Source organism: Cololabis saira, chromosome 19 (assembly GCF_033807715.1).
Source record: "Cololabis saira isolate AMF1-May2022 chromosome 19, fColSai1.1, whole genome shotgun sequence".
Classification (NCBI taxonomy): Eukaryota; Metazoa; Chordata; class Actinopteri; order Beloniformes; family Belonidae; genus Cololabis; species Cololabis saira.
Genome location: NC_084605.1, coordinates 3314016 through 3326457, shown reverse-complemented (window position 1 = coordinate 3326457; position 12442 = coordinate 3314016). Strand labels below are relative to the sequence as shown.

General features: G+C 43.5%; 1 protein-coding gene across 1 annotated transcript; it reads left to right on the top strand.

Moving 5' to 3' along the window:
- Window positions 1-234: 234 nt before the first annotated feature.
- LOC133419743 (early growth response protein 2b-like) lies at window positions 235-6755 on the top strand. The gene is made up of 3 exons (XM_061709147.1): window positions 235-433; window positions 4692-5185; window positions 6135-6755. The coding sequence occupies exons 1-3, from the start codon at window positions 235-237 to the stop codon at window positions 6753-6755; spliced, it is 1314 nt and encodes a 437-aa protein (XP_061565131.1).
- Window positions 6756-12442: the final 5687 nt, after the last annotated feature.

The following is a 12442-nucleotide window of genomic DNA, read 5'->3' as shown; positions in this document are numbered from 1 at the left end:
CTGATCCTGGTCCTGGTTCTGAAGCTGGTCCTGGTTCTGGATCTGGTTTTTGGGTCTGGTTCTGGTTTTATTCCTGGTCCAGTTCCTATTTCTGCTCCTGATCCCGGTCCTGGTTTTATTCCTGGTTCTGGTCCAGCTCCTGCACCTGATCCCGGTCCCGGTCCTGATCCTAATTCAGTCCTGATCCTGATCCTGATCCTGATCCTGGTTCCAGTCCCGGTCCCGGTTCTGGTCATGACGGCCAGGACTCTGGAGAAACTGGTCTCGGGCGGGTTCGCGGCCCCGCCGGAGGGCGGCGCGTTCCCGCTGGAGGACGGAGGGTTCCCCGGGGGGGACCTGGGGCCCCTGGGGGCCCTGGGGGGCCTGGGGGGTCTGCAGGGTCTGGGCGGGGCCCTGGGGACCCTGGGGGGCCACTACGAGCACCTGAGCGCAGGTACGTGACGTCACTATCTGTGCTTTTGATTGACATGTGACACCCGTCAATCACCGACAGATTCATCATCAAATATGCAGATGATTCCGTTTATATTTGGATGATTTTACTGTAAAACCATTTAAGTTTATTAACTCAAACAATTCAAGTGTAAAAAAAATATTACACTTAGGTTCAAGTAACTGAAATATTTATTGGTTGAATAAATTTGATAGTACCATTTCATTCAGTAAACTGAATTTACAGTATTATACACTCATATGTCGTATTTTCTTTAGACTTATTTAAAAAAAAAAGTGTTGATTGTATTAATTTGCATCAAGCCAGACTAACTTTTTTATCTGGGTGTATCTGGGTGTGATGAAGCCTTAATTCCTTCAAATTAACGTTTCTAAAACAAAAGACGTAAATGTATGAATATTCCACTGGACTTATTGTTATTGCTGCATCTTTATCCAGCAGATCTCACTTTTAAACCCCTAATTTATTGATTTTGCTGCAGCAAAATCAATCAGTATCGCAGGCAAAAAGGATTATTGCTCTTTAATTGGAAGAAAACGGATGCGGCTGCAATCGCTGCTCGGATCAAAGTTATGGCAGAATGAATAACAAATACATATAAAACCAACTCGGGATGTACGAGGAAATCTGGAAACCGTTTGATCAATGCATTAAAAAGATAGAGATATAGGACTAAATATCAGAGTAGTGGTAAACGTCGGAAGGGGAAGGATTGAGGAGCGACAGTAAAAGTGTAATTTTAGTTTTTTTGCTTTATTTATGTATATCTTTAATTTTCCAGAGCTACCATCGGACTGTACTTACAATATTGTCGTATGTTAATTTGTACTAATCGGACCTTATAACCAGAGGGATGTAAAGAGAGAATGGACGTGGGTTAAGACTGTTAAGTCAAAAATAGTTGTGAAATGTTCTTTATAATAATATCCAGTGTGTGAATAAGAAATCAATAAAGATATTGTTAAAAAAAAAGACAAAAGACGTAAATCCCCAGTTCCTCGTTGTAGTAATTCTTCACAACCAGCCAGTTAAACTAGTGAACAGTTATAAATATCTTGGCACTATAATTGATAAGATGCTCAAATTTGATGTGAATTGTGTCTGAAAAAGCTGCTAAATCCCAGGTGGACAAAAGCCTGATGAAAAATGTTTTATAGCGCTTTTATTGAATCTGTTATTTCGTTTTGCTGGTGCGGAAATCTCCCCAGCAAGGAAAAAAACTAAAGTTTCTGCAGAAATGTTTAATTCTCAGGTGTTTAACAAAGCGAAGTCCATCCGCAGGGATGATTTTCACCCTCTTTACTGAGAATATTCGCTTCTTCTCTCTGGAACTTCGCATTAAACTGTTCCGCTGTCTGTCGATTTCTGCTGCTTTTGTCGAAAAATGCTACCGCCGCATAAACCGAGAGCGTCCGTCCATCGATTTCTGCTACCCAATCAAAAAAATGGTTTTCTACATTTTTAAAGCCACAATTTTACTGTGTTTTACTCCCTAAACCACTTCCTTGTCTCTTGCCAGGCCGTCATTGTAAATAAGAATGTTCTTAAGTGACGGGAGCATTATTTGATAGGATGTTACTGGACTATCAAATGATGCTACCCCTGAAATATTGATTTAAAATGGATAATATGGAATGTTGAGTATTTGATCCTTCAAAATACACTACCCATGACATGAATCGCATTACACTTTGTGAACATTATACGATAAAGAGAAAAAAAAACCCAATTATATCGCTTTATCATTTATTTACTTTATTTAACCAGGCAGGTCATTAAAAACATTCTTATTTACAATGACGGCCTGGCAAGAGACAAGGAAGTGGTTTAGGGAGTAAAACTCGGTAAAATTGCAGCTCTGCAAAGGTAGAAAATCATTAGGGAGGATTTTTTGATGGGGTAGCAAAAATCGATGGACGGACTCTATCGGTTTATGAGGTGGTAGCATTTTTCGACGAAGCAGCAGAAATCGACAGACAGCGGAACAGTTTAATGCGAAGTTCCAGAGAGAGAAGCTGATATTCCTGGTTAATTAAGGCTGAACGCTGCAGAGAAGAGGAGGTAACTCTGTAAATCTGCGGTTTACCTGGTCCATGCTGCCACCTTGATGTTGAAATGTATTTAAAACTATTTATGCTGATCGATATCTCCCTTTTTATTGTTTCTCCCTCCTTTGTGTTCTGTGGGCGGTGATCTTAGTAAATCTGATGTAGTTTTCTCTGCTGCATCATGGAGTAAAACGCGCTCCGCTTTGCGGAGGACGGTTCACGCCCCCTAAATATTTATGTTAATGTACATATTGGGCATTATTATGCTACGGAAGAGTATCAGGGCCAGGCAGGAGAAAATAAAAATAATATTTTAGAGGAGGAAGATTTTTTTTTCATTATGCACTTCAATAAAAATGTCGAAATGTCGAGAAAAAAGTCAAAATGTATGATTTTTCCCCTGAAAATGGGTCTTTTTACCTGCCAAAAATTGATTGAAGGCCAAATACAGTTAATGAAAGGTTGTTTCTACCTAAATATGATTTGATCTCATTCTTTAGCTTCATAATATAAACACTAGAGCTCACAGGATTGCTTTTAACTCTTTTTAAAGGACCATTACAACACAAAATAGGCATTTTCACCTGCCAAAAATTGATTGAAGGCCAAATACAGTTAATGAAAAGTAGTCTCTACCTAAATATGACTTGATCTCATTCTTGAGCTTCATAATCTGAAAATCTGACGGCCAGAAATCACATTCTGGCAGGAAATCACTTTTTGGCACGGCGTGCGTCTTTACGCATGCACAGAGCGCGTCTCCAGAGCGGACCGGTCCGGTTCTGTATGATGAATGTTTATTATCTGCTGCAAACCTAATTAGAGGTGAATAGTAACGATGTAGATGTAGTTCATTACACTACTTAAGTAGTTTTTTTGAGGATTTGTACTTTACTTGCATTTTTTTAAATCAGAACTTAAACATTTAAAAGTTGAAAAAATATACTTTTACTTTGTTACAAATTAAAATAATCAAAGAATTATATTTTAAAAGAAAGACCGTTTATTTTTGGTGTTTTATTCTACACCACATTTCATTCACCTGAAAGTGAAATAAATAAAACAAGGGAAGGATATTTTTTGTTTGTGTTGCTTCTTTTCATGCGTACTATAAAATACTTGTACTTTTGATACTTGAGTATATTTTTTCACAAGATACTTTTGATACTTTAACCCTTGTGCTGTCTTCGGGTCAAGGAAGGAGGAAGAGAAGAAGGAAGGAAAGAAGGAAGGAAGGAAGGAAAGAAGGAAGGAAGGAAAGAAGGAAGGAAGGAAGAAAGAAAAGAAGGAAGGAAGGAAAGAAGGAAGGAAGGAAGGAAAGAAAGAAGGAAGGAAGAAAGGAAAGAAGGAAGGAAGGAAGGAAGGAACGAAGGAAGGAATGAAGAAAACAAGGAAGGAAGGAAGAAAAGAAGGAAGGAAGGAAGAAAAGAAGGAAGGAAGAAAGCAAGGAAGGAACGAAGGAAGGAATGAAGAAAACAAGGAAGGAAGGAAGAAAAGAAGGAAGGAAGGAAGAAAAGAAGGAAGGAAGGAAGGAAAGAAAGAAGGAAGGAAGGAAGAAAGAAAGGAAGGAAGGAAGCAATGAAGGAAAGAAGGAAGGAATGGAGAAAAAAAGGAAGGAAGGAAAGAAGGGAGGAAGGAAAGAAGGAAGGAAGGAAGAAAGAAAAGAAGGAAGGAAGGAAAGAAGGAAGGAATGGAGAAAAGAAGGAAGGAAGGAAAGAAGGAAGGAAAGAAGTAAGGAAGGAAAGAAGGGAAAAAAAGGAAGGAAGGGAGAAAAGAAGGAAGGAAAGAAGGAAGGACGGAAAGAAGGGAGGAAGGAAGGAAGGAAGGAAGGAAGGAAGGAAGGAAGGAAGGAAGGAAGGAAGGAAGGAAGGGAAAAAGGGAGGAAGGAAGGAAAGAAGGAAGGAAGGAAGGAAGGAAGGAAGGAAGGAAGGAAGGAAGGAAGGAAGGAAGGAAGGAAGGAAGGAAGGAAGGAAGGAAGGAAGGAAGGAAGGAAGGGAAAAAGGGAGGAAGGAAGGAAAGAAGGAAGAAAGGAAAGAAGGAAGAAAGAAAAGAAGGAAGGAAGGGAAAAAGAAAGAGTATAAATCAAATAAAAAAAACAAAACAAAAAGCATTAAAGGGTTGATGTGTCTCTCTGCTAATGAATAAATTAAATAATAATAAATCTAACGTGTGTTTATGTCTCTCTGCAGACGGGCTGCTGGACGGGAACCCGGACAAGCGAGCGCTGGAGTTGTTCCCGTGTGCGCCCGCGCCGCGCGGCGCGCAGACGTTCACCTACATGGGGAAGTTCTCCATCGACCAGCAGTTCTCGGGGGGGCCGGGGCCCGCGGGGGGGCCCTGCTGGGGCCCCGAGGGCGTCATCAACATCGTGTCCGGCATCTTCAACGTGGCGCAGCCGCACCTGCACGGGCACGGGCACGGCTCCGCGTCCACGTCCCCTGGCTCGGCGGGGGCGTCGCCGCCCCCCCAGGGCCCCCCGGGCCCGCACTTCCCCGGCGCGGCCCTGAGCTGCAGCATGCAGCAGCAGCAGCAGCAGGGGGGGACGGACCCGGACCCCCCCCACGCCCACGCGCACGCGCACCTGTACTCCCCCCCGCCCCCGCCGTACTCAGACATGTTCCAGGACCCCAGCGCCTTCCTGTCGCCGGGGGCGTACCCGCCGCCCTCATACCCCTCACCCAAGGTGGGTACTAGTTAGTTATCTTTATTTCAATTATAAGCATAAAAATTAATAAGCAAGATAATAAACATTTACAGGTTTTTCTTTGGTCAACATAGTGATTATTTTGACTGAAAAGGTCTGGACTTGAAGCAGAAAGATGATCTTGTCCACCTTTTAACATAATAGAATATACAAATGAAGTATCATGAGGCTACACAAAATAATAATAATAATAATAATAATAATAATAATAATAATAATAATAATAATAATAATAATAATAATAATAATAGTAATAATAATAATAATAATAATAATTAAAGCTGCAAGCAGCGATGAACGGGCCCTCGCGAGTGCAATTTTCACCAATAAAGGTCAAGGACTCAAAACTAAGTCCTATGACACCACCCACGAGTCTTTATGTCAAACCTTTCAAAAGTTATGGAAGAAAATAGGAACTATCAAATATCGGCCAATCAGCTACTAGTATCACTTCCTGTTGAAGTTTGACGCGGCGCCACGGCCACGCCATTTCACGAAAACTCACAATTTTGAATCTCCTGGCCGAGTTTTATGTCAAACGGACGATCCTGCTAGGAGGAGTTCGTTAAAGTACGACACGTGAAAATTGCGCCAAAATTACCCAATTAATTCAAAATGGCCGGCTTCCTGTTGGGTTTTGGCCATGGCGCCAAGAGACTTTTTTACTTGTTACTTGAAACAGGTGAAAATGGTTGTTTTTTCCAGTGATGACTCTTGTTTTAAGTGTAATGAGATTTTTTTTTACTAAAAATTAGACATTTTAACTAGAAATAAGACAAATATTCTTATTTAATAAGATTTTGAGTTTTTGCAGTGCAATATTTGTATCAGTGTAGTGTTGGTACTGATCTTTTATTTATTTATTTATTCAGGCGCCCCCCTCCCTAATGTTTGTAACAATCTTTTATTTATGTATTTATTTCCTCAGGCCCCCTCGCTGCTGCCGGACTACTCCGGTTTCTTCCAGCCGGCCTCGTGCCAGCGCGACGTCCACGCGGACCGGAAACCCTTCGACCCGTTCCGGGTTCCCCCTCCGCTGACGCCGCTCAACACCATCCGAAACTTCACCCTGGCGGGCCCCGGGGGCCCCGGGGGGCCCGGCGAGGGCGGCCCCCCGCGGGGGCTGCCCGGCGCCGCCTACAGCCCCCAGAACCTGCCGCTGCGGCCCATCCTGCGGCCGCGCAAGTACCCCAACCGGCCCAGCAAGACGCCGGTGCACGAGCGGCCGTACCCGTGCCCGGCCGAGGGCTGCGACCGCCGCTTCTCGCGCAGCGACGAGCTCACGCGCCACATCCGCATCCACACGGGCCACAAGCCCTTCCAGTGCCGCATCTGCATGAGGAACTTCAGCCGCAGCGACCACCTGACCACGCACATCCGCACGCACACGGGCGAGAAGCCCTTCGCCTGCGACTTCTGCGGGAGGAAGTTTGCGCGCAGCGACGAGCGCAAGCGCCACACCAAGATACACCTGCGGCAGAAGGAGCGCAAGAACCCGGGGCCCGGGGGGGCCGGCCAGGGGGCCCAGGGGGGCCAGGGGGGGGTCTGAGCCCCGGACCCGGATCCGGCCTGGAACCGCCTCTGGACTGGTCTGTTTTGGAGACGCGCTCTCTGCGTAAAGACGCACAAACGTCCGTGCCGCGCACATGGACGCAAAAGGGACTTTTTCGGACCCAGAACGGCACTTTTTCTGCTCTGGACTAGAACTCTAACCCGATCCGAACCGTCCGAACTGACACCCCACCCCCTGGAACCAGCACCGCCTCCGAACCAGCTCGGACCGGTCCGCTAGAGACGCACAAGCCTCGGTCCGTGTCGCGCACACGGACGCAAAACGGCACTTTTTCTGTTCCGGACCGGGGGCTCAAAATCTTAACAAGAATATTTGTCTTATTTCTAGTTAAAATGTCTCATTTTTTTTAGACTCATCACTGAAAAAAACAACAATTTTTACCTGTTTCAAGTAGATTTTCACTTAAAATAAGTAGAAAAATCTGCCACACGGGCGAGAAGCCGTTCGCCTGCGACTTCTGCGGACGCAAGTTCGCGCGCAGCGATGAGTGCAAGCGCCACACCAAGATACACCTGCGGCAGAAGGAGCGCAAGAACCCGGGGCCCGGGCCCAGGGGGGCAGGGGGGGGCCAGGGCGGGGTCTGAGCCCTGGACCCAGAACTCGGACCGCAACCGCCTCTGGATGGGTCCAACAGTGACACATTATGTGCGTAAAGGTGCACGCGGCATCCCGTGCCGCGCACACGGACGCAAAACGGCACTTCTTTTGTTCCGGACCAAAACTCTAACCCGAACTGACCCCCACCCCCCCCTTCACCCCCACGGAACCAGCACCGCCACGGCCCAGAAACGGCACCACCAGCCCGCTAGAGATGCGCTCTGTGCGTAAAGACGCACGTGGCATCCCGTGCCGCGCACACAGACCTAAAACGGCACTTTTTCTGTTCCGGACCAGGGGCCTCATTTATAAAAGAGTGCGTAGGATTCCTACTAAAAGTGTACGTGCGCTCAAAAGCTGAAAATGGCGTGCGCGCAAAAAAATCCTGATTTATAAAACCTGCACGCAATGTTCTCTTTAAAAATCACAGTCCAGCTGGGAGGTTGCGCAAGTGAATTCGCCTCATATCCCGCCCTCTACACGCCCACTTTCTACCATGAATGGTCAATGCAAACTACTTATCAAACCATTCAAAAGTTATTGAAGAAAATAGGTACAATCACATATCAACCAATCAGAAGAAGGGGCGGGGCTAATTAATGCCAATGAAGGTCAAGGACTCAATACCGAGTCAGATGACACCACCCACGACTCTTTATGTCAAACCATTCAAATGTGATGCCAGAAAGTAGGAACTATCAAATATGGACCAATCAGATGAAGGGGGGCGCGCTTTTTGGTGTCTATCATCGCCACGGTAACACTTTTGACTGAGAAAAGTAATGCGCGTGGTTGCAGGATGGAGACGCACATTTTGATGTATAACACACCTGATCACGCGCAGCGCCACCTGCAGTCTGTTTCCTGCACTGCGTCAGGATGAATGAATCATGTGTCGAGCCATCGTGCCACTAAATTTGTCAGAACCTTGTTTGAGGCACAAATGACATTTGTACATTTGTACATTTATGACATTTGTACATTTATTGAATGCGAATTTTTATGGTTCACACAGACAAATTAATTTTCGCTCAGAGCCCTTAGCCAATAGCACCATTTACATTTGGGAAACCTGCCATGATGAGGCCCCAGAACGGCACCGCGCACACGGACACAAAACGGCACTTTTTGGGTTCCGGACAAGAACTCTAACCCGAACTGAAACCCCAAGGATTTTCCTCAGCTTGTAAATAATAAATAATGTTTTTGTTTGACCCGCTCCGGCGGAGAAACTGCAGCTTCTAATCAAAGTTTATATTTTTGTACAACTTCCTGTTGACTGTGTGACTTGCAGGTTTTATTGTTGTTTACGTGTTTAAACAAACAAACAAACATGTCGGTTGTAAGTACTTTGTTGATGTGTGTGTGAGATTAAATGTGTGACGAACCGACGCATGTGGCTCCAGTCTGGTCTGTTAGAATCAATGATCAATGACCCAGAACCCTGTGTGTGTATGTGTGTATATGTGTGTGTGTGTGTGTGTATATGTGTGTGTGTGTGTGTGTGTGATGATTTCATATATTTGCTCGTTTTATTATTTATACTTTATACTTAGTCTAAAGTATTTATTTTTTTTAAATGTAAAAACATTTTTAAAGAAAGAATTAAATAATTAAAGAAAAAATTATTTAAAAAATTACTAAATAAATAAAATTAAAAAAAGATTTATTTATATTTAATGCTCAGTGTTTAATTCCTATGTTTCTATGTAACGTTTCTGTTCGCTTATGTCACTTTTTCTCCGTCAAAACGTGAGTTATCGTGTTTGATTTTTTTTTTTTTTTCCTTTATTTAACCAGGTAAAAATACTTATTGAGATTAAAACCTCTTTTTCAAAGAGTGACCTGGCCAAAATGGCAGCATAAAAACAATACAACAATACATACATACAAACACAGACAGTCGGTCACACATTCCGGGGAAACAATAGTAAAATTTACACAACGGGCGTGGGATTTGCCGCGCTCATGTATCCGCCTCATCGCGACGCCGTTTTGATTGACGTCTCTTTGGACCAATCAGAAGCCTCCACAGTCGACCAACAGCCAATGAGCGTCCGAGCTGCGCTGCCTTCACTGAAGGCGCTTCAATCTGAATCCACTGGAAGTTACAGAGTATAATAAGGTGTTTTGCATAAAGCGGGACTCTAAAATGCACCTAAAATATATAATAAAAATAAATATTGCCCAATAACAAAAGAAAATAGTGTTTTTATCTCTATTTGTCCACTATTGACGAGCCGTTTTAGGAGTAAACGGAGCTCCCCGTCCAGTTACATTACGGGGCGTTCAGGTTCTCCGTAAAAATGAGCACTCGAAGAATGTAAACGATTCCAGTCTCGTGATGAGTTCCGTTCAGGGGGAATTATAACTGTTTTAATATTCTACAGTTAATTATAAGCAGTTTATAATACAATACACAATTAAAACAAATGCATTTAATTCTGAGTGAATAGTGTGTTGAACTGTGGGTTTTATTTATTTACTTTGGGAATGTTAAATGACTGGTTTTCTTATAAAAGAGTAAAATAAGGTTAGCATAGAGCAATAAAACAAATATTAAAATTAGCAGGGGGAAATGTGGTTTTAATGGGTTTTAACATATATAAATATAGATAAGATATAATAAGCTTATTATACAATTGTTTCTTGTCTAAAAATACACGTCTCCTGGAAATATCAAGCCTTCAACACATCTTTAATCACCGAACACTGATATTCAGCAGAAGTGTTGGAAACATGTTGGTTCTGCAAAGTTCTGATCGTCAGCCCAGTTAAATAATAATAAAATCTGAATTTATTATAATGTTTCTTTACAGTATGAACAAGTTTACACTATAAAGAGATGTACTTCTTTATTGAACAGGGACAAAGTGGAAAAATACATCTTAAAACAGTTAGGGTTGATTAGAAATATTTAATATGTGATGAATAATATTGTATGGATTTAGAAAGATTTGTTGAAGATTAAAATAGTTGGGTCGTGTTGAATAGAAACAATTAAAAATGTTACATTGGGTTAAAAATGTTAATCTAAGTAGTCTCATATTAAAATAAGTTCTACATAGAAATAGTCAATTTTAATGGAATAAGAATGTTAGATGGAATTAAAAATAAAAAAAATCCATTAAATTCATTTTTATTTGGTTTATGAAGTTTTAAATAGAAATGTTCAATTTGCATTGATTTAAATAAAAATATTATAATATAATAATTAAAAGCAGTCTTTCAGTTAAATTTAATTTAGTTCCCTCATTAATTTATTAGATGTGACCAATTTAACTTTAAATTGACTGAATGTTTTACTGTTTTCAGTGAAACATGAACGTGATCGTCTCACAGCGTTGGTGCCATTTTTATCTTAATAGTAATAATAATCATCAATTTTATTTATGTAGTGCTTTTAAAAGATCTCAAATACGCTTAAAACATCTCACTACAGATAAAGAAACTCAGAATCTCACTTCACTGGAACCGAGGAAGAGACTCCAAAACATCCGGATTCAGATCAAACATGGACCTGATCAGGGGGCGTGGCCACCAAGGACCAGGGGGCGTGGCCATCAAGGATCAGGGGGCGTGGCCACCAAGGATCAGGGGGCGTGGCCACCAAGGATCAGGGGGCGTGGCCACCAATGATCAGGGGGCGTGGTCACCAAGGACCAGGGGGCGTGGCCTCCGTCCCCTGATCCCGGAGGCTGAAGTTTCTCCAGAGAGACAAAGTTGGGAGATTATTGATCAGCAGAGTTTTATTGTTCCACACATTTAATTACAAATGAACATGAATGAAGTGTTTTCAGACAGATCCGGGTTCCGATGGACGTCTGGGGTCCAGAAACCAGAGAGACGTCGGGGAATCATTCGGAATGGCCATTTTAATTCAGAATTAGGTGTTTACATGGTAATTTTTACTCATTTTAAATCCGATTTCATTTTAATTCTGAATTAAAGAGGAATTAAACTGATGGGTACGTGGGGGTACTTGGTATTTCCATTCCTCTCCTCTTGGTCGCTGCTCGTCTGAGGTTTGTGTTTTCTGTCGTTTCAACACAGAAACCCCAGAGGATTGTGGGAAATGTAGTAGGAGTGTGACATCACAGAGTTTCATCAGTTTAAAGACAGGAATATAGAAGTTATCAGTCCGGTCAGTCCGGCCAGGTTCCGCCGGGCTGGAAACATTCAGGTGTACGAGGTCTTGAGGTCTTGAGGTCCCCCCTCTGCAGGACCCGGTTCCCCGGGTCTTAGACGGAGACGGCAGTTCCCCGGGTACGGTTCCCCAGGTACGGTTCCCCGGGTCTCAGGATGCTTTCACACCTGTGGGCCGTTTGTTTTGTTCCGATTCAGGGGCTAAATCGATACAGTTGTTTTGTTTCTCGTTTGTGGGGTTTGTGTTCACAACCGTCTGTATTGGTTCAAAGCTGTTAACAAATGCCATGAACCAACTGTTCTCTCATTGGTCAGAAATGAACGCGGAAGGAGTTTCCTCTTCCGTACCCCGGGAAAAACAACATCGACGTTACCTGGCAGCAACGCGTAACAAATGTGGAGGTACTCTCACGTGCTGGCTTACCAAGCATGAATGCGTTACTGAAGCAACGGCGACTACGGTGGTTAGGACATGTCTCACGTATGGCGGATGGCCGTATCCCAAAGGATGTACTCTTTGGTGAGCTGAAAAACGGAAAGCGGAGGCGGGGTAGGCCAAATCTCCGGTATAAAGATGTCTGCAAGAAGGATCTGACTGTAGTACTGAACCACAGTGAATGGCAGAGGCTGGCAGCAAATCGTGAGGCATGGAGAGACACAGTGGAAGAGGCTACGGTAGCGGATGACACCAGACTTGCACAGAAACAAGCATCAAAACGGCAATGCCGTCTCGCTCCAAGTCTATTGCAAAGTGAAGAATACAAGTGTGATCTGTGTGGACGGATCTGTGCTTCACGAATAGGCCTACACAGCCACAAACGGTCAAGGAAGTGCACTGGCAAGCATCCATAGTCGATAAACGACTGACGGAGGCCGACGACGACTCCGGGAAAAACAACAAGCCCCTTTCACAGAGAGGG